General features: G+C 43.5%; 1 protein-coding gene across 1 annotated transcript in view; it reads left to right on the forward strand.

The window, feature by feature from the left end:
• The first annotated feature begins 20,946 nt into the window (after window positions 1-20,946).
• Window positions 20,947-25,526, forward strand: part of VOPP1 (VOPP1 WW domain binding protein) — a 68,727-nt gene continuing 64,147 nt past the window's right edge. Inside the window, exon 1 of the mRNA XM_026121416.2 lies at window positions 20,947-21,507. Within this exon, the coding sequence (XP_025977201.1) occupies window positions 21,457-21,507 (51 nt within the window). The 5' untranslated portion in view covers window positions 20,947-21,456. The remainder of the gene's footprint in view (window positions 21,508-25,526) is intronic.

The following is a 25,526-nucleotide window of genomic DNA, read 5'->3' on the forward strand; positions in this document are numbered from 1 at the left end:
AAAAAGATGAGGAGCTACATTTTATAGTGATTGCAGGGGCTGCAAAGGAGGCTCTTGCTTATGGCATTCCCTAGCCCAGCTCCCCTGATTCCTATGCTTGGAGAAGGCACCTAGAGAGCAGGTGGACACACAGGGCAACCAAGGCCTCTGTCTGTGTAGGAAGGGTCTTGCAGCATGTGACATCTGTGGAAGCACAGACGGGATACACAGGAGCAGTTTGGACAGGGAGCTATGGCCAGCCCACGTGCAGCGCAGTGCAGTGCAGGTAGGTAGGTGTGCCTCGGGGCTCCATCCTGAGGGCAGGTGTGGGACGTGGCGTGCCCCAAAAGCTGCATCTGTGTTCATGTACTGTGGATACAAGAGGAGTTTGAACACACATATGGACTCCAGCTTTCATTTTAAATGCAGAATTAGATGAAGGTAATGATTCCTGGCAGGAACACCCTCGCCAGAGAAGTGACAACAAAAAACAGAGAGCAGCTTCTTCCCCGACTAGGTGCTCCCCAGATCTCCCATAAGGTTAACCCATGGGGTTTTGCACATAGGAACGGTTTCTTGAGAGAAGATCAGCAGCAAATGCCATGTTAAGTCCCAGGCTGCATCTTTTGCCCTTGCACTAGGGCTGCAGCCCCTTTGCTTGTGACAGATGAAATATTGGCAGAGCTCCTTTGACTGGATTTGTTGGAGGATGATCTGGGTTAAAAAAAAAATAGCTGAGGGGAAAAAGAAAGTTACTTTTAACCCAGATCGGTTCATTATTCATGCTTAACAGGGCAGCCTCACAAAGCTGGAAAGGCAAAAGTGGGAGGGAAGCACATTTTGCAGGATAGGGTGCACTCTCAGCCTCCTCAAGTAAGGCTGCAGGGCCTGGGTTTTAGCTTCTGCTGTGAGCTTAGCTTCCGGAAACATGGCAGGTCTTGCTCTGCTCCTGGGTTTATATTTTGCAAGTGTTGGAGGTTACTGTTCTGAATTCAAAGTGAAAAAGGTTAACTGTTGCTGCTTTTCCAGGAAGAGTATCCCTACTTCTTTTTTTTTTTTTTTTTCCTTTTTCTAAGAGTCCTGAGTTCAGCAAAAATATTTTATTCTCTTCTCTCTGTCTTCTTTTTCCTTTTTTCCTTTTGCCCTTTTTTAAAGGCTGTGCTTTAGCTCTCACAGAAATTGTGAGTTTGGCATGGAAATTACCAGGGGAAAGTGTTGCGGCGGGTTGTAGAGGAGGCCAGGATAGAATAACAAGATGCCCACGGTGGCCGCTTCTGAGCTCTGAACCTCTGCCAGGTGTCCAGGGGAGGCTGGGCTCAAGGCTTATGTGGTGCACAAGAGAAAGAAAAGAAAGGCAGAAGTGAAAGGAAGTCAGACTTTAATAACCCAATCTTTTCATAATTACTGGTATCACACTTGGGCTAAATGAGGCCAATGGCCCTTTGTAGCAGAGGGTGGCCAAGCATACATAAGAGACAGTACCCGTCTCAGAGGAGTAGAGAGAAAATTCCCTATATGATACTACCGTTACATCTAATATGAGAAGCTGAGATACAGGCTAGCCATCCATCTGTCCATGGATGCCTTTTGTGGTAGCTGGGCAATGATTTCTCAAGCCTCAGGGCAGTGCCTGAAGTACTTAAACGGCTTTCTCCTTTTCTTGATTTCTTTTATCTTGGGAGATTACTGAATTGAGAGTCTGCCTTCTCATAATGAGGCCAGAGTACATTGGAATTATCTGCTGGCATCAGTTAATAAATAGCTGAATAAAAGGCAAAAGGCTGGCTAAGCATGATATATAGCAGCCCTTGCTGTCAGCTCTCCACAAAGCCCCGGCCCGTTTCTCCGCGGGGGCCTCAGTGTTAGCAGGGAAGATGAGAGCAAGGGCAGATCGGTGCACCTCGCCCCGGCTCTGGCAGCACTGCTGTGTGCCTTATGCAATTAAGCTAAATTGTCTGACTCGGTTACCTTTTCCTCCTCAAAAAGCAAGGATCTAAACTGCTGTCAGGCTGCGGCTGCTAATGAGACTGAGCTGCACAGTGGCATGTTTAGTGTACTCTCTCCTACGGTGCAGGGGAGGGAAATAAGAGACAGTGGGCTGCATCAGTGGGAAAAACAAAATATCACAGCCTCCTCTAAGAGAAAGCCATTGCTTCTGATTTATTATATTAGTGCCTATAGTAAGTCATTATGCAGTAACCACTGATCGTCTCAGCGGGACAGGACCGATATAAATGAAAGTGTTATTTATTTGGTATTCTTTTCATTGTTATTTCATGCAGAACGGGTAACATGGCCTATCATTAGGGTGGCCTGACACTTTCCTTCATGAAAAGCTGTTTTCAATTGCTTGTAACAATTCTGTGATTTGAATTGTAATTTTCCACACCAAATACGTGGCTCAGATGGATAGTTTTGGAAAATTTACAAGCTGTTGCGGTTTGAGTGTTTTTGAGGAAGGAATAAATGTTATTTTGTCCATGCTAGAGTTATAGCATTTTTGAATGCTCTGAAGCAGGAAGGTGGCCTTTGCTGTCCCCATGGTGATCCACCAAGATCTGGCAATATAAACCTGTGGAAGAATATGCAAAAATTTTTCCCTCAGCACTGTCCTTCCTCTCGCAGCTCTCTGGTCACTGGCTGTTGTGCTCAAAGCAAAATTGAGTAAATAATTATATGCTGTTTCTTTGCTGAGTTTGTGGTTTTGTATTCAATAAAAAGCTTGCAGATTTCTGTTTCTGTGTGTATGGGTGGTGAAAGCGAGTCCAGCTCAAACTCTTAAAGAAGTCAGATTTTTTTTGTTGAATGAGGACTGCAGGATTTGGACCTTAGTGTAACTCAAGCCTCTGTCCTTAGTATATGATTGCATTTATTTTTGACACACCTTGGACATGAAGTTAAAAATAAAAATTTCCTTTCCCTCCTTCAGGAAAACACAGCAATTAGTCGAAGATAATCCTTTCTATAAAACATCATGTGTTCAAGTATTCTTCTAGTTGTAGTCTTGTTACTTTAGTGATGCAGATAAAATCTCATGTTTTCATCTGTTTGGATCAAGGAACCTAGAAACAGTGACAGTCTATTTATTTTAATGGTTGCTGAACCTCTATTAAAAGGTATTATGCATGGTGTTTGATTTTTCTGCCTTTACATCTTCTCATCCCCATGGTTACTGTTTGATTAAACTTTGATCAAAGAGGAGACAAATTATGTTGTTACTTATTTAACCCTCTATGGAAAGGGCTCTGTGGATAATAAAGCTAATCCTAATTCATACAGGGACAAGTTGTGAAAGCCTTTTTAAAGAAACATTCTCACTGAAAAAAATGGAAGTTTAGCAGAACATGCAAGATTGGGCCTTTTATTTTCTACCAGATCTCACTCCTGTCATAAACTTGTCATTCCCTTTTTAAAAAAAAAAAAAAAAAAAAATCTATTGACTAAAGCTGTCTGCTTAAAAAAGAAAGAACACCTTAAAGTTGGAAAAAATAACTTTATATTCAATGCTAGTGACATTCGGCAATTGATGCTTAATTAGAAAATCAATGCCATTTCCTTTCCATTCTTTGAAAATGTTTGCTTATTTTCATCTGTTCAGGTTGGATGTCAGTGATACGATGGGCTGGCCACTTCCTTGTATTTCTGAGCAGCTTCAGTTTCTGGCTGGAAAGGAGAGAATTGAGCCACCTGAAATGAGAGAGGGTACGAGAAGCCCCATCTTCCTCACATACCCAGACCCTAGCTAAGACTACACAGGGAATCTCGTATTGGCCCAGTTTATAAACGCCCAGCTGCTGGGCTTTAGCAGACCTCTCCAGCCCGCTTTTTGCTGATCTGTGAGGTGCCACCTCCTGCATCTTGCAGAGCTTGGTGCAGCAGGCTGCAGCCGGGGAGTTTGCTGTCTAACGTGACTTTTCAGGTGTTTGGCCATGAGACGACCATGCTGCAGTGTGGCACAGCTGGAATTCCACTGCTCTGAGATGACTGGGTCATGGATCAGGCCAGCCAGCTGCTTTTGGGCTACTGGGCCAGGAGGTGACCGAGGGATTGTAGCGTAGGCTCAGAAGCAAACCTAGCTGGGTGTGGACCATAAGACTTATTGTGGGAGTCTTGACAGGTCTGGTTTTGGGAGCCTGTGGTATTCAACACAGCATTTGCGCTGGCAAGAGAAGAGGAAATAACTGTTAAAGCAAGGAGTATAGGACCCCAACACAATGCATGCTGTAAGCATGGGACTCTGCCAAGGTGGGTGGAAAAGAGGGAGTCTCATCTGTTTCAGTGTTTTGGAGCAGCTGGAAAAAATCATTAAATTTGGTTTAAACCAGAAAGCTGGCAGTTGGAAAAACAGAAGCAATTAAGGTGCATCCTAATACTGTGACAAAATCAATCACAGCCAGGAGGGTTATTTGAAATATAAAAGAATTCTGGGATAAGCATCTCAAGCACTTAGGGAAAAGTCCTTCAAACAATGTGGAAAATGGAATAGAGAAACAGCAAGTGGAGTTTTGCTTAGGCTGAGGCAGCTAACAAAATTAGTAACAATCTTGCTAGCTCTAGGAGCTGTGAAATGTGCAAGAGTTTTGGACTCTTACTCATATGCATAGATTAATCCAATAATACTAAGATACCCAGAGATGAACCATCTGGTCATCTTCAAGGAGAAAGAGTGAGTGGGGAGTTTGCATCTATTTAAAAAGGAGGAAATTGCACTCGAGCTGTGGACCTGTGTAATTTGAGCAAGAAGCTTTGATAGCCAAATAGTTGATTTCGACTTCACTTTAACTGAAAAATGTATGAGACAGGAATGTGTTTGAGAACCACCTAGTTTACGATAAGTTACTATACTCCCTCCATACTTGTATAAATGAAGAAACAAATGAAGAAAAAATTCACTTTTACATAACAGGCAGGGACTCATTAATCACTTGTTCTGACAACAATAGGAGACAAAAGACATCTCCAAGATGTCTCAGATAAGAGAGATGTCTCTCTCTCTTTATGTAACCAGAAGTACGGCACAAGAAGGAAGAATAATACTGCAGCCTTTAAAAGGGGGAAAACTGTTTTGTTTGATGTAATGAATGAGCTAAAATGGTCAAGAGGCAGGCTAAGCAGGCTAACTCTAGAATGCAAATTGAAGTGAAGGGAACATCACTGTCCTTCACTAAGGACAGAAATCTGTCAAGCCAGTTTATTTCTTAGGCATCAGTAGAAACAAGCAGAACTGTGAACTGAAAAGCATTTAGGAGTGGCCACAGTAGGCTCTTCTCAAGCCTACATCTCTGGCTCAAGTCCCAGACACAGAGCATACAAGTCTATGCCATTACGGTCAATATGTGGGACCATCCCCTCCTTAAGGCTGAGAGCACTAAATTGGTGAATCATCAAAAATGCTGCTAAGTCAGAAATGTGGCAGACACCTGGATCATCTGTGTAGATACTTTCTAGTTCTTAGGGTTACCAAGAATTGAAAGAGAAAGGATAAGGCTTAATTTTAGAGACTTCATTGATTGCTCTTGGTGCTTTTCTAAATGTATGTAACTGAAAATTATTTTCTTGAGCCCTACTCTTTCCAACAAGACCTCATGCTGTTCAGTTTTCAGACTCTTATCAGAAGGTTCTGCATATATATGCCTATTTCTTCTTCACTAGCCTAAGTGAAGTTACCAAAAAAGTCAGTTTTGAAAATGTCTTTGGCTGGTTGTGCCTTTCCTCTTACAGCATTGCTGGACAAATATGAGATTGATAATAAAAAATGGAAAGATGAGAAGTAGATAATAATTGACTGTCAAACTAGAAATAAACACACTATGAGGAATCTTGGCATTTCCCATTGCTCTCTGCTATAACAGTTTGACTGCTATATATTTATGATGCTTTCTTCTGAGAGCATATATGTACATTCAAAATGTGCTTACAAGGGCTACACTTGGCTTCCTGGAACATGGCCTCCTCCTGCTTGATAACTCATCCACTTTTCTCCATCTTCTAAAGAAGCTTCTGCAAGTTCTTCCACTTCTCCCTGCCATCTCCTGGTTCGTCATTTCTTCGGTCTTTCACACGGATCTGTTCTCCCTTCCAGCAGTCAGAAAAGTTTATGGTTCTCCCTGTAAGATCCAAGCTCTGCACTTGGAAGCAGCTTGGAAAAACCTTTGGTTGGTGCAATACTCAGCTTACAGCAGTGTGAGACTCAGTTCTGGAAGTTAAAGGGACACTGCCAACATCTCCACAGCAGAACCAAAACGTTCCTGGTTAGAGTCAACATCGTATTACGGTAAGGACACAACAGCTAAAGCTGAAACCTTTCTTCATAAACCTCCTCCTTCTGGAAGTCCTCTCTATGCTGACATTATTAGCTGGTTCTGTACCAATTGTACTGAAGGTGATGCACAGCTGGAATGTGGAAAGGCACTAGGAAGAAGTATTGTAAATGTTGGCCATGTCCTTCTCTAGCCTCTGCTTATAGCTAATGCTGGAGAGGGGACACTGGGTTAGATGGTCCCAGTACAGATGTTCTTACATGCTTATGCCTTTCTCAAGCTTTTTGTTGTCCTTGGGTATTGTCTTAGCACATACTAAAGCTGGGAATAGGAGTAGATATATTTATAAATTGTGAAAGGAGTAAAGTTGCTTTTCTGAAAATAAAATTGGAGACATGAAAGCTGTTATGGTAAAAGTTGCCTATCACACACAATCAGTAAAGAGGGAATTTCCACCATCAGCAAAAAATGCGAAGCTGTGCAAATTGGGCCAACTCCCCAGATACTCACAGCAGATATACACAGGGGTCAGATCTTATCATAGAAGCTTTACCTATATTGCAAAACCATTGTGACAGTTTATGAAAAGGGGAACCCAGAATTTAACAGAGTGTGAGAAAACCTCTTGAGACTGTTCCCATTTTAGGCTACCCATATATCAAACCCCATGGGGAAAGATAAAAACAGTACTTACAGATTGCAGGAAGTCTTGACGCAAGACATGAAGACTGCTTGGGAGGGGACAATGTTTCAGCTTCCTGCTACTAAAAACAGATAATGCAGTGATGGCACCTTAAGTTAGAAGGAGTTGTGATAGTGAATTCCTTGACTGATCACAGAAGAAGAATCCACAAAAATAGCCGAAACATATGAGGAACCCTATAAAAGTGTCCCCTCTCAGTTATCTGAGGAAGGTTAAATGCAGTATCACAGAAGCACATTGGGCAAATGAGGGGATATGAGGGACTATGGCTGATTAGTCCCCACCTTGGCTGAAAGATAAGCTGGAAAAGTGGGGAAAAAATTCCAAAGATATTTCATTTGGAAATTATTTCATATTTAGGATGGCTTTCCTAACAGGCAAACATTGAGTAGTGAGTTTGTACAGGATTTTTTACTTATTATTTTTCTCTTAGCTTTGCCATAGAACTTGATGAGTGGAAAGATGGCTTTTGGTAAACTTATGGAGACACTGTGTGAGATACCTGAAATAGCAAGAAACTGGGCTTGATGACTCAGGAGATTTTCTGTAGGTTAATGGATGTAGCCCATGCATAAGCTACGGCCTATGAATGAAGGTAAGTGACTTCTGGTTGGTGCATGAAGCCATGTTAAATCCTAAAATGAGTTCTGGTGAAAGTTTCTTCATTTGGGTGGGCAATAGTCCATGAACACATGTGAGGGCTGCCAGTGGGTCTGTTGATGTGTAAAGTATGACAACTGCAGCTATAGGCAATTCATTAACCTCCTTTAGGGTTAATGTGGAATGTTATACGGAGGAGTAGTAATGGGAGATATCAGATCTGCGTTCAGCTGCAGACATCATTAAAACACCCTCAGGCTAAACAAAAGCATGTTTATGTTATAAAAACAGCAGGGGCTGGGAGAATATGGGCAGTCGGATAAGAGCAGGCTAGGACCAAGCCAGTCCTGGTGAAGGACAATTGAGTACCAGTGAGCACGTTGGAGCAGAAAGCCTGAAGAAGGCCTGCGAAGAAGGTATGACCTTGAGAGGAAGCAGAGAGAGTTTCTTGGGCTCAGAATTTTTGGAAAGATAGTAAATTGTGACTTTGAGCAAACTACAGCAGGCAATTTCTTTGCTTCTACTTTGCTCAGGAAAACAGGACATTATGTATAGCACTGTAATAACACAAGATTATACTGAGAATTCATCTGCCTGGTGTCATGTAGAAATCTTATCCTACAGGGATCCCTGTATGACCCTACATACTAAGTGGCTAACCACATTCAGGCAAAAAGACACAGCAGTGTTTTTTATGTGTACCTAGACTGTAGAACTGTTTCTTTTCTGATATCTTCGTTTACTCATTAGAGATGAAGATTTTAAAAGTGCAGCACATAGTGTGGGTGGCTGCTAGGCAGGCAGGAATTTCCCCTGTGGTGCAGTGGTGGGGTTTCTACATCTTTTTGCTGAAGATCTTGTGTCCCTCACTGAGACAGGACTATTGTTGTGGGCAGGGAACAAAATGGCTTATGAGGGTACACCAGAGCACCAAACACCTTTGTAATTCCTTCACTGCATGTAGAATAATCACGGGAAAAAGAAGGATGACAGCCCAAGCGAAGAACAGAGGCCCTTGAATTATGCCACCAGGTCAAACCCTACTGCCATCTCCTCCTTCCTGACCTCTCCTTTCATCTCAGCATTAAGTGCCCACTTCCTGTAAATAGATTTTTAGCCTAACCTACTCTCCTAATTCTCAAAGCTGCTTGAGCTTGTTTATTTTTGTTGACTGCCTGCAAGAGAAGGCTTTAATACTTCATTCTTTGTAACTGAGAAGAGTAATCTTTCTGGACTCTGCATTACTCAAGCAGCCAGGCAATAGCCATCAGTCCTGATAATGCTAACTTGGCTTCTTCAGCCAGAAGCAAAATAGACTCCGTGTGTTTTAGCAGTAAGAGAGGGTGAAGGAGAATAGTAGACTGACATCAATGCAAGTAAGACATGCTTTATGGGGGAGAGCTCACATCTGGTATCACTAAACATGAACAGGGAGAATTCTGTATCATTTATCCCAAGATTGAGAAAACTGATAGATATTCTTCCTCCTTAGCAGAAGATGAAAGCACACAAAGCGCATGTATCCTTGTGTTACATAATTATTTCATTATAGTGAAGGATCAGTTTAAAACTTATTAAAATCTAACCAGTGGAAAATAGTATGATTCTACTGACATTTGATTTAATTAAAATCTGTAAGTTAGGAATATTAAATGTATATTAGCTCTTGAAGGTCTTTGAAAGCAGCATCTACCAGTATCTTACCCTTCTAGGTACAGTGCTTCTCAGAGAAGTGTAGGCAGCACATGGACACAAGGAGTTCTTGGGGTCCTGACTCAGTAAAGCTAAGTGACATCAGCAGTAAAGGTGGCATTCAGAGTGTCATTCAGTTTGGGGAGCAAAACATACTTGAATTAGTCAAGCAGGGTTCCACATTATCAAAATAAGTATTATTTGTTCAATTCTGTCTCAACAGGCCAAGAATCAAATTGATTCTCTGAACTACGAGAAACAATGGCTATGAGCCAAAGCCCGCTGAAACCAAGAAAAAGATCCCCTGCTGACTTCAATAGCTTGTTGGAGCTCACCCAGTGCAAGTAAATGACATTTTTCTAAAGTGAATTTCTTTTTCCTGTGGCAGCTTCACACAGTATTTTCCATGGTGGCTATCTTCATCTGTACACTCCTTCTACATGCAATTTCAGACTCTTATTGTTTCCAATACTTTATAATTTTGAATCGTCAGGATGGTTTTCCCTGTGATTTCATACCATGAATTGACCTAGTTAAAATTAAAGGTTGCCAGCCTAAATTAGATTGGGTTAGTCTAGTGATCTGAAAAAAGCACTGTAACATACTGTGTTTGTCTTTATTTCTGTGAGCAAGAATGGCTGGGTGAAAAGACAGCTATTAGAGCTACTCAGTTTACACTCTTATAATTACAGGTCTGATGGCATCCTATCAGGACACAAAAAGACTAAGTGATCAGTTATTTCAATTTGAAATACAATAATTTCACTGTTTTATTTTTAGTTATAAATAAAATATTTTGCATTCCATTTGAAAAGCATATGGATCCAGCTATTAGGAAACTAATACCATTTACCGACAGTGAAGATACTTCTGCATTTTTAAGACCATCTACATTGTAAACCTTCAAGCCTGAGATACAGAAAGCATCTTATCCCTAGCTTTGGAGCCTGCAGAAAGCAGATATCCTGCACTCCATATCTTAGCACAGGCACAAGCTCTCTCATTCATGAGATCTGAATACAACAGGCATAAGAATGGCTATGCATGTTACCAGTGTCATCTATCAATAAATTTCTTAAATTTGGCTCTTCCCAGGTACAGTGTAAATACTTTGAGGCTGAGCTATTGCTGGAATAGTCATCTTATGCTTGCACTCATTTTTTTTTTTTTTTTTACTGTTGAAAAGCTAACTTAATGGCTCTTTTATGAAGGATATTTTCTCTTATGAGTCCTATTGTCTATGTAAATACTTCTCACCAACACTAAAAAGGGACAAAAGGATGACAGATTCATCCCGAATGGAGTCCAGAAGCACTTTATCTTGGGAACTGCATCACTCTCCAGGCAGAATTCCTCCTAACTTCAAAGGCAGTTTTAATAAATAGATACTAATTAATAAATAGTTAATGGTGACATTGCCATATGCTGCTGTGTACAGCTGTGCTATGTGCACCTGCAAGCTGAGTGGTTTCATTGATAACAGCTGTATTGCCCTTGGCTTGTCGGTAGCCAGCTGTCCGTCACTCCTCCGTCACTCCTCTGTTTAGAGCATGAGCGTGTAAGGACTGTTACACTGAGCTGTCAGCTACCAATACTTCTCCTATGTGCTACTGCAATTCCCCACAACTCTGTCTGTATCAGAGCATAACTTTTTCTTCTCAAGAAAATTTTTTAACATTCATGGCTGCAGCTCAAAGAAACCCTCTTCTGGCTCCATTTTTCAATGTCTGCCATCCCAGAAACTGTTATTATTTTAAATCTGTTTTGTGTTCTTTTGTATGCATTAGCGTAGGTTGCTAAGAATTCAATCTATCTCTGTCAAAGGAATGCATCTGGGAATGTTTTTTTGATTGAGTGTAGGATAGTTTTGTTATTTTTTCGGCTATGGCTGCAAGTATATATTCTTTATGTTATTGGTATGCCTCACCATGCCGTTTAGTTCCTTCCTTGTACATAGTCAGTTGCTATTTGGGAAAGAGAAGAGGGAGAAAGGAATGGGATGGCTGAAGAAGAGGCTGAGGATGGGAAGACTTGGGGCAATGAACAGGGAAACATTTTTTTCCTCAGTTTCTTTTCTCTTGGAGGATCCCTAAGATGGGATCCTTGTTTGGGCCATTTCTAAGTGGGTCTCAGAAAGTTTCTGCTTCTCTGTAGGGTCTGCATCATTTTAGGTTCCCATCTCAAATGCTTCACCAGTTTATGCTTCTGGGAGGCTTTTATGTGAATGTCATGCAGTCCCGACTATCAGACGGAAGCACTAACGAGATACCAGCCTATGATAGCATCCAGAATCGCATAGCAATGGTTGCTACGGAGGGCAATCTTAGATTAGCAGCTTCCTTTGTCTTTTAATAGGACAGATTTGGCTCTATCCCTGTACCTCGGCAATGTTATTACCTCTGTCACATCCTTGCTCCCGCAGTTCTTTTGGCACGTTCATAAAAAAGCTTTATTCCTACAGCTGGGCTCACGTTGTCCCTCCTGTATCTGCAAGCCAAGAAAATCCAAATCTTCTTTCCTAAAACAAAAGTAAGCTCTGGAGTGTACTCATAATGTGGTTTCTCATGGCTGGACTTGCTGGAAGAGAGACCATTGCAAGAAGTGGGCATGGGAGCATAAATACAGATTTTAATGATAGGACTTGGAATTGACTGAAGGAGAGGCAAATATGTGCTAACACAAGGCAAGTCATCCTTGTAAAATCTAGTATAGTTGAAAACGGAGCTGCTTGAAAGTTATTTAACAATGCACAGCACGCTGCAGTAGTTTAGAACAGCCAATAAGGAGTGCCTCAGACAATAAAAGCTGTAGTGGAGTTCAGGTAGGTGTGAGATGTTTGTCCACACTGAATAGCATCAGTAGCTTGTTATGGCCAAGCAAATAATAAATCACTGACTTCAACAGACTTTACTGTTTACTAAGCCCTTACATTCAGATTTACACAATGAATGAACTGGACTGACAGTATACATCTTAAGTTAGTAAACTGATATGCCTCAGCTGAAGGACCTATCTTGACTTAGGTGATAAGCAGTATGCACTCTTAAAGCAAATCCTTATGCAGGGCCTTACATGCTTCGCTGCCTGCCTGTATGCTTAACTCGGGGAGAAATTCTCGGCTTTGATCATCAGGCTTTCTGAAGAAGGAAATCATCCTTTCTGAAGAAGGAAATCCTGATGATTGGAGACATGCCTTTTGATGGAAAAAGACCTATCTAGTATCTTCACTGAAGAGATCTTATACCTATCGAAGCCTGCTACAATCTGTTGAGCTTCTTTCTTCACTCTCAACATAGAGATCACCCCACTGTTCATATTCCAGCAAATCCAGAGCTTTCTTGTCCACAACTAGTTCACATCCACTTAGACTGCAAAAGTTGTCCAGATGCCAGTGCTCATATCAGTGCTGTGCTTTGTGCTTGAGTGGTTTAGCACTATGAAACTTAACCCCGAGGCAAGCGTTTGGAGACCCTGCCCGAAGGATAAAAACCACATCCTATCATCTTTTTTCTCCACTTGCCTTCCCTGACTCATCACGTCTCTGGAAAGTCTCCTTGCCTGAGAGATCACACATTGACAGACCTGTCCAGAGTTCATACACCATGACTCGTGACTCTGCTATACCTCATGCCCTCTATTGCAGCTTTGCAGGAGATCTACCTGCCCAGTATTTTTATCTAAGCTGTGTATTCATACCAGCAAGACTGCTTCACAGCCTTGGCTGGTAGGTAGACCTTGTCTGTATTATTGAGGGGCTTGGAGTCACCTACCAGGGGCACTTAAGGATAGTCACCCAAACAAGAAGGAAAGGTTACTTATTTATCTTTGTTGACTTCCTACTGTTCTCTGAGCCCCTTTTGAATTTCCAGGAGGCTGAGGGCTGAGATAGCCTGAGAGGGAGATATACTTGCTCCCCACTTTTGACGGTGCATGCAGCACCAGAGGGAAGCGGGGGGAGGAAGAACGTGGGAGAATAGGTGAATGGAGATGCCACTGTGGGTGATACTGAGACAAATATTGCCTGACAAAGCATTGCATGTGTGTGAATGTACACACAGATAGGAGATTGCAGAGAAGGTTGATTAAAGGTTAAATAATCTTCCTTTTCATAATGGACCCCATGAGGCTTTGAAAGATTGCTACAATACAGCACGCGAATAAGATCATAGCACAGTTCTTGTAACAGCCCTATATATTTTCCATTATCAAAAATATTTTGTTTTACAGATCAGATCTCCCATTAGTACTGTTATGATTTCTTGTCATTCTGACGGCAGTTGCATTTCATCCCTTGTGATTTCTAGAATATGTCTAGTGTTGATTTTGCAGCCAAGCAACAGCTTAATTCTCTTCCCTTCTCACTACAATAAGAGAAAATGGAGATTGCTGGGAGTGCATTAGTTAATAAACACTTTGCCTGTAGTTTCCTGAGAACTGATGTATTTTTCCATCTTTATTTAATGAGATGTTATTATTTCTCACATTGAAATATCCAAGCTATGGTGGGAGAGAAATTCTCAGAGTGCTACAGAGAGATTCACATTAGAGGAGAAAAAACAGGAAATGCCTACTACTTTAAATGGAGAAGGAAAACGCCTACTAGGCAACTTACTTGATCTTTCTGTTTGACCTAGCGCTGAAATCTAAAACCTGATTCTCTTCTTCCACCGGTTTTATATTTGTGCCATTGACTTCAGTGAAATTAATCCCAACTTACATTGGTATGAGAAGAATGGGGTCGCCAAGGTGTCATTATTCCTGATTCTAACTGATGAGCTTTCTATTCTTTGGCTACTAGGATGCTGTAAGGGTTTAGAGACTCCATTCACAGCACAGACAGAAAGACAAGATAAGATAATGCAAAAATAAGCTGCTCCAGACTATTTCATTTCAGAGAGTTTGTCTTCACAGGCCACGGGGGATAGCTTTGCATTTCCATTATGCCACCATGTGCTTGGAATTGCATTCTCTAGGCATTTTCTCCAGTGTGCTAAGAGGCCTCACTTAGACTGTCAGGACACACAACATATTCCAGGCAATGATCAGTTCTAGTTCTTTGTGTCTGCCAACATCCCTTTCCTCTCCTCATTCCTTTTCTTTTAACACTTAGGTTGAATTGAACCATATTGTTAAATCAAGGGGCTGTTCTGCAGAAGAAATTTGTGGTGAGCGAAAAAGAGAGCAAGAAAGTGCTGATAGGGGTGCATAGACATTCAGCCAGAGCATCCTTTTTCCATTTCCATTTTGCTCTACTATGTACCAAAAAATCTGGACCAAAAATGCTTTAGTGTAGTACCTATTTATGTGTAAGTTACAACTGGATTACTAAACCTTGATGATGGCAGGCAGCAGGTTTTGGTTCTATGCTTGGCCGTACAGCAGGGGCGTAGTGGGAGAGGGATCACCATCCCCTACCCCTGTCTCTGAACCACAGGTTCTCACTTTCCCAAAGGAGGACACAAACTGCATTTTTTGTGTTATCTGCCCCGTGTTAGTCCCACCCTGTGGCGGGTATACCATCTGCAGTACAAGCATCACCTGCTAGGGACTGCCGTTTCGTATTATTTCCATCCATGCTCACCATAGCGCTTATGTTCACAGCCCTTTGTTGCACTGTACCTATCTCCTCAGTATTCCTTCCCTTTCCCACTTCCCTTTTCCTCTCATTGTTTCCAAATCTTTCTGAGAAAATCTGACTCATTTTCTGACTCCAATCCTATCTGGCCAAAGTTAGGCTCTTTCATCTGACCTATGTATCTCCCGTGGATGAAATGCAGTCCTCTCCTCTACTGACAGACAGCTACATGATCTGCTCTGCAATGGGCCTCCTGCACTTTTGCTGAAATCAGTCCCTTTCTGGATCTTTTTCTGTACCTTATTTGCTCTCTGCATTCTCAGTCTCTACAGCCTGCTCCTTCTGTCTTCCTCAGAAGCAATTCAAAGGCAGCATAAAAAGTTACTGCTCTGAGCTGGCAGTGTTTTATACTTACTGTGCACAGGTCTGAGGCAGTGGAGAATGAGGTCTAGCTCCAACAGCATGTGTTTAGCCTTCTAACTATCTATTGAAATCAATAATAGAAGCCCAAATAGGAATTTGGAGCCTAAATGTTTTGTTGGCTGAGCTTGGTCCTATAACAATACCCTGAATGAAGTTATCCTTCCTTAATCCTTCCACCAAGCAAACATTTGACCTTTCAGCATGGACTGCAAACAAAGAGTCTGCATTTACAAATGGTCCATCTTTCATGAAAAAAATAATCCCTTTGAGATCCTGAGTTCTATAACACAAAGTATTAGTATCTGTGCTATTTGAGAGGATAAACTTCATTCTTGATTGAAAAAACTGAATGAAAAGCATTTGATTTGATTGATATGGCTATTCTGGTTGCATTTTGTAGTACGTTTAATCAATAAGCTTCATCCTTCTGAATACTAATGCTCATCTTTTATTCCTTAAAATACTGTTTGTTGTAGAATTGTTTATTTGATATGATGGACAAATAGCTGACTGTGCCAAGAGACTGAAAGTCACAAAATGTAGCCAGTGCTATGCAAGCAGCCACAAATACATCTTTACTGTTCCTCAGGAGAGCCTAATGTGGTACTTTATAAATTATCAGTGTGTCCTTCATTTCCTAGCAAATTTGCTAGATATGTTTTTATTGGAAATGTTGTCTTAAGTGGTCACAGTAATTCCAGTGTGGTAGTATATAGTAACTACAATGACTAAGGACATTTATTTGGAAATTTAAAAATACAATCCAGTAAGAAGTCATTTTGTTTCTGTTCAGTGATTTTTATTTAATTTTGACAGTTATGGAAAACTGCCATAGTTCTGACGTTTTAATGTGCTTTGCAGATATAAATGGTGATGCTGGCATTACATGAAAAAAATAATGTTTGGATGTATTGCACTACTAAAATATGAACAAGGTAATTTTTTTTTGGACTGGTGCTGTTCAGCTTAATAATAGCTTTCCACACTAAAATTAGGTTGTAGAGGATATAAATATTTACATCTCAGTTTTAAAACAGGCTAACCTCTCTGGATCATCTCTCTAAACCTCCAAAGAGTCTTACAGAAGATAATACTATTGAAGATGCAGACACTGGGAGCAATATGCCACTGAACTTGGAGTAGGATGTTAAAACTTAGAAAAGTCCCTGAATCAGATGCAAAAGTTTTCCTGAAAGTCAGTCATGATGGGTGGAAGTGATGAAAAAAAATTAGCCTGTGTTATTCTGGGAAGCTGGATAATAATTTAGCTATTATTCTGCCAAGAGAATACATCTTTGTGTAAACTTACCCCTCTGCTAGCCATTAGGAAAACAGGCACACATTTTTTCAGTAAAGGTCCCATGTGTCTTGAAAGAGGCATAGGTTATTTATATGAAATAAAAATACAGAGATGAATAGAGTGCCCTGGACAAGATACAGAAGCTGCAGAATTATAACATTAAATTTGTCTTGGCCAATTATTGCTGTATTCATGAATACAATATTTTTTATGCCTGTTTTCAAATGGTAATGCTAATGTAGTTTCTCAACAGGATTCAATGACAACTTTGGAAGGCCGAGGCATTTACTGAATATTTTATGTAATTTATGATTTTTTTTCTTGTGGCACTGACAAAGGATATTTCCATTTATATAACTATAAAAAAGCATCTCTATATATATTTGAGGTGATCCTACACTTAAAATACAGAGTTTGGAAAACAAACAGGAATTTTACTAACTTTTAATAGCACATGAGTGAAGGGACTAATAGCATACTTCAATAAATACAAAACAGTAGATGTACACAATTACTTGCACTTCATAAGCAAATGAGAATACTGTATTTGTTTATAACAAAGTTGTCACCTCCTTCACACATAGCCCCTGTAGAATCAAGTATTTCTTAACAGTATTAGAAACAACTATTTCACCATAAACAAGAAAACACTCAATAAAAAGCAGTTGATAAGCCCTATATGTTTTTAAAATATTTACCTGTGTGGTCTCAGAGGAAATAAGGCCTACATAATACACTCACTCAAATATGTATCCACTCACTCATAAATGTATTGTGTGGGAGTCCATCCTAGTAATTGTTGTACCTGTCATTCAGTTTCAAATGAACCTGGTAGAGGAGTGGCAATCTCAAAGACAGTTTGTTCTTTTAAGTTATAGGAAATAGCGATGGTTGAGAAAAAGAAATATGTTAATATTAGTACCTCCATTGAGAGAAAGATGGCAATATTATTACGGAACACCTAAGAATCCACTCAGAGAGGGACATTCAGCTGCAGTAAAAGCCTTGACCAGATGAAATTAAGCTACATTAATGTTGCTGCTCATGGAACTAATTTTTTTTTAAAATATTTGTTTCTAAGCATAGATACTGGGCACTCTGGAGAATTAAGCTGTTTCAACTCTGTATCTGAAGAAAGACTGGAATGAGAACATGAAGTACAGGGCTGATTTTTACACAGAGACCTTGCTTACGACAAAAGGCTTATCCCATTTTATTGTTCTATCAAACTGGTACAAGATGTGCACCCTGCCTGCCTTCCTGATGAGTTGTAGAATGGTGGCTAGAAAGTGTTCATTTATTGCACAGACAACTTCTGAGGGGCTCTGCTGCAGCTCACACTTTTGCAAAGAAAATGCCACATGCTGGGCGAAATTCATCCCTACTCTAACACCATTAAAGTTAATGGGTTTACCCCAGGGATGAAGATGGTTCCTTGAATCTAGGCGAAAATGAAAGAAGACATCACTTAAGGGAGCCTAGAAATGGCTGAAATGAAATCAGAAACTGTTTATTCCTGGGCCAGGAGCTTCTTTTCCTTTTTCAGCTTATCTCTTGGCCTGCAAAGAATTTTATAGCTTAGGATATCCATACCCTTATTAGGTGGGATACTAAACTAAGCATCTGCTTGAGACTGCGTTGCTTTCTCTTCCTGCAGCCCACTGCCTCTATGTCACTCTTGTTAATCTTCCTACTGGAAAAACAACATTAATCTTTTCTCTTTCTTGCCCCAGCTGAAGCCTGCCTTTGACTAGGAAAATATTCTAGTGCTTTCTTGATGCTCAACCTAGACTAAGACCAGTAGTGTTATGTGTCTTAATAATTAAATGAAATATATCTGATAGCTGGCTCTTGTCTACCTAGGTATATTTGACAGCGGGCCATCAATGGAAAGCGCAGGCAGAGTTGGCTTTTAAGAGTAGGAATGTCTTCAATCACCAGCCTCCTGATTCTTCTCCTGTCTTTTCTCTGTGCCTTGGCTTGCTCTCACCACGGCTTCTGTTTTCATGGTCCTTCTAGATTTTTGCCACCGGAATTTCTGCTGTCTCCAGGCTGCTGCAGAACCCCTGCCGGGAAATACAACAGCAGTGCAGAGCGACCATGTCCGGCCCTGAGGCCCCAACTCATTCGGCACCCCTCAGTGAGTCACACTGTTTGGCTTCTGCATGAAAAGTCATCGTGCCTCGGTGTGCTTCCAGAACATCATCTCGTAGGTCATACAAAATCACAGAAATTAGGGATGGGAAGTGAGTTTAGTTTTAAAACCATTCATGAGGGTAGGACTCTGAAAACAGCTGATAATCCATTAGGTCTTAGACAGCAGTGCGTGTCCTTTTCAAAATTAAGAACTGGAGCCTTTCTGAAGTAGTTACTGACTTTGTATTTGTATGTTGAGACAACATGAGCTGATTTATGTTAGGTGATACCTCACATACGATGTGTCTTTCTCTATAGCCCAGATTCTGGAAAATGTGACTTTTCAGCTCAGACTACAGTCTTGTGGGTAAAGCTCAGAAGTTACCTCCTTCAGTCTTTACTGTTGGACAGAAACATGGCTGTCACACCTTCTTAGGCATCTTCTAGCAAATTCAGTTAGAAATGTGAATGTTCATCTGGAAAATACACCTCACAGTTCCCCACTGGTTGGCATCAAAATAGAGACATCAAAATCGATGGTCATTCCAGAAAACCTTGTGCAGGCTACCTCTGAGTACACAGTATCACATAATGCACAGGCATTTCTTAAAGCTTACAGATACTTCTTATATAAAGAACGTTATCACCTGAGCCTGAGAGGATGTATGATGGACAGTTCTGGCTGTAAACCTTTCATAACTGCCCAAAAGTTCACTGTACAGAAACATACAATCAGCACGGCATTTGGTTGAGCTATTTGGCACGAGGAGATGGCAAGTTTCTTCCTTGAAGACTATGACAATAGGGGAGTGCTAAACCAAGGAATCATGTGTTGCAAGGATGTGCCAATAGTTTTTAAATAGCTAGATCACTAAGGGGTAACGGGAGGGTACACCTCCATCATGACTACGGCCTGGAAATATCTCTCTTCCACAGGGAAACAAGAGGAGGTTAGAGCATTTCCCTGTCTTTCAATATTGATATCTGTTCTCCTGAGCCTAGCTCTTCTATAAACCCTTGGCAGGACATATAGCTAAACTCTGGTCCCTCCTAAATTTAAAGAACTGAGTTTCTCTCCCACTGAATGCATTGCCACGTCTAGTCGTGGTCCAGGTAGAAAAGGGCTGGGAAAAGGAGGCTCTAAGCACCACAAAAAGGTGGTGGTAAAGAAAACATCCATAACTGAACTGACCATCCGTCACAGGGCTGGCTGCAGGAGTCCGAGGGCATCTCAGGTCTGATCTATTAGGAAAGTCCTGGGAGCCTTTTCGGAGAATACGACCCAACACACTGAACAAATGAAAGACCCTGACCGCAATGGGCACAGTCTGTCCTCCGAAGTGCCAAAGCTGCCCCCTGTGCTCGTTCGGGAGGAGGCCTGCCCCAACAGCTCCCGCTGCCATCCAAAGGGCTTGCCACAGCGGTGCTGTCTACCTTGGCTTTTGTTGGCCTTGCTCATTCGTTTCCTGGTGCCTGCGTAGCAGCAGCATTATTTTGTGTTACACCCTGCTGCCTCTCCCTGCCTGAGGCCCTGCTCTGCCGGCAGGCCCATCTCCCCCATGGCCGTGGGCCAGACAGAGAGGTGCCGTCCCCTCCCTCCTCTTCCTCAGGGCCACCACAACACCATCCTCCATTATTTTGGCCTCCTCCAGCCCAGATCCTGGGAGCCACCTTGCCACTGGCCTGAGGGCACCTGAGATACCCCGAGCTACTCTCTCAGGCCCTCTAAGGGACCACGAATAACCCGCTCGCGGCCAGGCAGGGTGCAGGGAGGCTGCGTGTGGCTGCGGGGTAGCCGGGCATGAGGGAGGCAGACAGCGGGGCTTTGCACTAACGCGGAGCCCGGTTTGTCACCACAGGCTCGCTGGGGCGCAGGCGGCCGCCTGCGGGCCGGACTCCCACTGGGGCGCGTGGATGCCGGGCCTCGTCGGCACAGGTACGGCTGCGAGGACGGGACGGGGGCTGCCGGCGCCCACCCGCGCGGCCACATGGGCCTGGCCTCACCCCCACGGCCGCGGCTCGCCCACCCGAGGCACCTAACCCGCAGGGGGGGCAGCCAACACGCCCGGGGGGCCATTATCCCCCCTGGGGGCGGTTAGCTCGCCGGGGAGGTGGTTAACGCACACGGCAGCCGTTAACCCCACCGGGGGGCCGTTAACCCGCCCGGCCGGCCGGCCGCGCTCCCGCCCCGCCCGGGGCGTCACCGCCCCCCTCGGGGCCGGGGCCGGGGCCGGGGCTGAGGCCGAGGCCGAGGCCGAAGCGCCGCCTCTCCCCGCCCTCAGCGGCGGCGGCAGCGGTGGCGCCGGGCCTCTTTGTGCCGCCCGCGCCGGGCCCAGCGGGCTGGACCCGCCGCCGTCGCCCGCTGCCCGGCGCGGCTGCTCGGCGGCCCCCTGAGGGCGCGCTGCCGCCGCGGGGAGCGGCGGGGCGGGCCGCGGCCGCCTCCCTCCCTCCGCGGCTGCCTCGGGGGCCGCCCGCCTGCTTCCCCGCCCCGAGCCGGCCCTCCTGCCCCCGCCTCGTCCCTCTGCCCCCCAGCGCGGGCGCCGGCCCGGCGGGGCTTCTCCTCGGGGGGGTTGTGCCTGCCCCGCGCGTGGGTTTGGGGTGCGCGTGTGTCTCCCCGCGTGGGCGGGTGTCCCCCCCCACCCCCGCGTGGGCGGGTGTGTGCCGCCCCGCCGTGGGTGTCCCCCGGCCCCGCGGGAGCTGCCCGCCGCCGGGCGCTGGCGATGGCGCTGCTGACAGCTTCCGTGCGCAGCTGAGGCGGCAGGGGCGAGCCCGCGGCCGAGGAGGAGAAATGAGCCATTTCCAGCGCTGGGTCATACTCCTGCTCTCCGTGCTGCTGGAGGTAAGGCTGGACGTGCGAACGGGGTGTGGGGGTGGTTTAATTTTTTTTAATTTAATTTTTTTTTTTGGTGTCAGCGCAGCGGGTGTTTCAGGGAGCCGGGGCTGACTCCCTCCCCTCGGAGCCCCCGTGCCCTGTCTGGGTTTCGTGCGAGCGGCTTTTGCTCCCTGCTCTGCACTCCTCTTCTTCAGCCTCCTGCCTGTCTGTCTCTCTGTCTCTCTGTCTCTCTGTCTCTATGTCTCTCTGTCTTTCTTTCTGTCTTTCTGTCTTTCTGTCTTTCATCTTCCCTCGTGCAGTTATGTATTTTTCCCCGCTTCCCAGAGAGCGGGACACAGGTCTCCAGGGAGCGAGGGCTGTGCGGGCTGGTGGCAGCTGGGATGCGCAGCGCACCCCTCCCAGCGCTTGCCAGGGGCCAAGGGGGAAAAAAAAATCTCCACTGGCTTCTGGGGGCCGAAAAGGAGAAGGGGTGGGTGGTGGGCAGCAAGGTTAAATGCAGCATCGCAGTGCCTGCTCCCTTTGCCGGGGTGGACCTGATGTCAGTGGGACCGAGTGGGCCAGGGAGGCAAGGTGCTGGTGTATGCTGAGGAAGCGTGTGCTCAGGAGTTCATGGGAGTGCTGATAAGATATGGGGCTGTGTAAGATGTGACCCTGCTGGCGTACAAGACTGCCAACTTATGCTCGTGGTACCTGTTAGCATTGACCTGCCTCTTTTGTATTCTTTACCGTGGGAGCAGAAAACGATGACTTGTGGTGTGCAGGACCTGGCTCAGTGTCAGACCTGTGCACGGGGTTGCAAGCTGTTGAATGCCGTCTGGTCTAGACGGTGGCAGACTTTCTCTCCCAGAGAAGCCAACCAGCCCCTGGGAATGTGCGAATTTCCGTAGGGGTTAGGAGGGAAGAGGTGTCTATTTTTGGAGCGGTATCCTTTTGTGGACAAGATGAGCATTGCGAGGCAGGCGTTGCCAGCGCTGCCTCAGAATGAGCTGCGATGGTTAAGAGCAACGTGTCTAAACTTCCTAGAAATCCTTGGTAGTGCAGCTCTCGTAGTTATAGCAAACAAAAAAACAACGAAAAAAGAAGCTTTTACTTAGGGAGGTGCAGGATTTGTGCCGTGAAATTATGTCACAGAGCTGGAAAACCAGCTGCCCTTTTAGTGGGAAGTATGTTTTCGGGAAGGGAGTGGAGGCAGAGAGCTCCCTATCACGCTTTGTTTGTACCTCGGGTTGAATTCGGGACATATTAAGGAGTGTCAATAACTAACTCAAGGCAGGTTCAACGTGGGCCTGTTGCCATGTCAAGTGTCCCTTCTGCAGGTTTGCCAGGGCACTTCAGTCTCCCTTATCCCTAGGACACATTCTGGGCAGTGCGTTTGCCTGACTTTGAAAACACCCATGGGCTTGTCTTAAATGCATTTTTAAACCCCTGCTTCTTTGGAGACTGTCTAGCCGAAGGTTTTGGAAGGCTGGAGAGCAGAGTTGTTTCTATGGTGGAACAGTTTAAACAGAAAATGAATTAATTGTTATTAGAAAAAAAACCCATAGTGTAATTGGAAACCTTAGTTTTGGCTGTATTGTTTTCAGTAAGGGATGTAATCCATAAAAATGATGTTTTCTTTATGCCACCTATGTAGTGGGCAACATACTAGAAATGTTTCCTCTATGTCATCCATTATCATCACGCCAAAACAATAGGTTTTAAAAATCATCATTTAATGTAAATAAATGTAACTCTCTTAAAGTTAATTGGGCTGTGTTGTGTTACCCCATTCATAAACCTCGCCCACTGCCTGGCCTGCGGTTGCCCCTCTATGCTATGGAAGCTCTTTGGAAAGTACAAACGGCAAAATGTTGATTCAATGAAAAAGACAATGGAATTCCCCAGAGGAAATTGTTCATCTGAAAATGTGAAAGATTTTGCACTTTCGGGACCTGTTTGATTAGATGTCTTTGCTCTGTAATGCACATTGTGTTGATAACAATCCTGTGCGCCTGGAAGAGTAATTTGCATAAATCCTCTTTGGCTGTAACCCATGTTGCTGTTATTTAAGCTTTTATACTGATTTTAATTGTATTTTTCCTTTTCATCTAGAATGTTTGTTTTGCCATCTGGGTTTGTGGGTTATTTTTTTTTTGACGTGCTTAGGATACTTTTATGAATGTGATACTATATAAATTAAAAAGTATTGTTATAGGTTGCTCTCTACATGGTAAAAGGCACAGAAACAGAACACTGGGAGTTTAAATAACTGAATCAGAGATATCTGATTGTTAGGAAGGCTTTTGGGGTATTTTAAACTTTTGCTGTTTTCTGCACTAACTTCCATATTGATTGTTATCTGAAATTGCATTGTTACAATTTTTTAATTTTGTTTTGCAGCTTCCACATGATCTTAGTCAATATGTAATGCAGTGTGAGCTGTGGAATAAATTTTTCGTTCAGTGTTTTGCAAAAGGCTTTGACTATTATCCAGATGGGGGGGAAAATACCTTCCAAACCAAAAAAAGCCACTTAGGATTGATCCCCTTCGGAACAATTTATAGTGGTTTACTGATGTTCTCTTTGCTTAAATCACTCAAAATAGTTGTTGTAAGGTATTCATATATCTTATATCCATGCATATTCTAAGACAATATTTGTGTTTATACAGATGAAAAGAACACAGCTCCGTTAGGATGAAGCATAAATCATACTCAAGCCCATGTTTAAGTTCAGATGCTTGGCATGTTTCTTTGCGACTTTCAAGTTAACCTTTAGTTAGTGATTAACTTCACAGCGCTCCAGTGTGAAAGTTATCAGTTGTTATGTCTAAGTTGAAGGAAGAAGATGAGAAAGAGGGTTTTGGGGGGCAGAGAAGCTATGGAAGAGCTTGAAACGTATTATTATGGAAGCTTCCCAAGTACTCTAGTGGTAGGAAAGAAGAATTAATTTCGAGTTTCCTTGTTTGACAAAGGTTTTTGACCATAAATGCAAAGACTTTTATAACACTAGTCATTCTTATCTCCCCACAGTGCAAAAAAAATCCCCAACCCCAGACAACTCTGCTGTGACAAGAGAGAAAAGCGAAAGACTCCATATGTTTTGCTTGCAACTTCATCATCATTGGAGTATTTAATGTATAAGACCGTCAAATGCTACACTGACAGACAGAAATTATAAACTTTAAGATGGATAACTTGAGGGGTAATTTTGCTTCCTACAGGAAGACTTGAACCCTGATCTTTCTCTTTCAAATTAGTTCAGCTGATTGGAGGTAACTGAAGGTACATTAACCAGAATCCCCTGAAACTCTCTTTTTCCCCAAGAGCCTGCGTGTCTGGTAGACCCATTGTACTGGGCTGTGCATGTTTTACCTTCCCAAATTGCTGGGTCATTTGTCCAGCCAGCAGTCCTGCTTGCTAGTGCAGCTTATGGTCCCTGGGACAGCACTGCAGTATGTCTTAATTTTGTGTGGGCAGATGGCTGCCAATTTTATGGAGGGATTGAAAGTGGGTCTTAAAGTGATGTCTGGCAATTTGGGGTAGAAGTGAAGATTTTCTGCCTTTGTTTTTTCAGACATCCCATGGCCTTTGACCATCGGAGCTTGACAGCTGCTTAAATGTGAAGTTAATAAAGAGCATTGTTTTTAAGCCGGGGAAAAATAAAACCAGTCAAGCTCGGTGTGCTGAAGCGAGCTTGCTTTCAGTCTGAGGAAGGGCACCCCATATCTGCTTGCGGGTTACTTCTCAAAGTGGGCGCTGGTTTGCACTCCTGTGGCCACAGAAGTGCAGGGAGCAGAGCTGGGTGGTCTGTCACTGGTGAGGCTGGACCCAACTGCCGAAGCGTCCGTGTCTGGCAGAGGGCACTGCCTGTTTTGCAGGGCTAATAAAGGTGTTCTATAGGTGGTGCTTGCTCAGCTTAGTTCCAGCAGTAGTTTGTCAGGTGGTCTCAACTTTCAAAACTGTCTGGTGATTTTAAATACCTAAACTTCTGGTTTGCCAATATGGCCAGTCAAAAGGAACCTAGGAACTAATCTAAGTGCCTGC

Source organism: Dromaius novaehollandiae, chromosome 2 (genome assembly GCF_036370855.1).
Source record: "Dromaius novaehollandiae isolate bDroNov1 chromosome 2, bDroNov1.hap1, whole genome shotgun sequence".
In the NCBI taxonomy this organism is placed as follows: Eukaryota; Metazoa; Chordata; class Aves; order Casuariiformes; family Dromaiidae; genus Dromaius; species Dromaius novaehollandiae.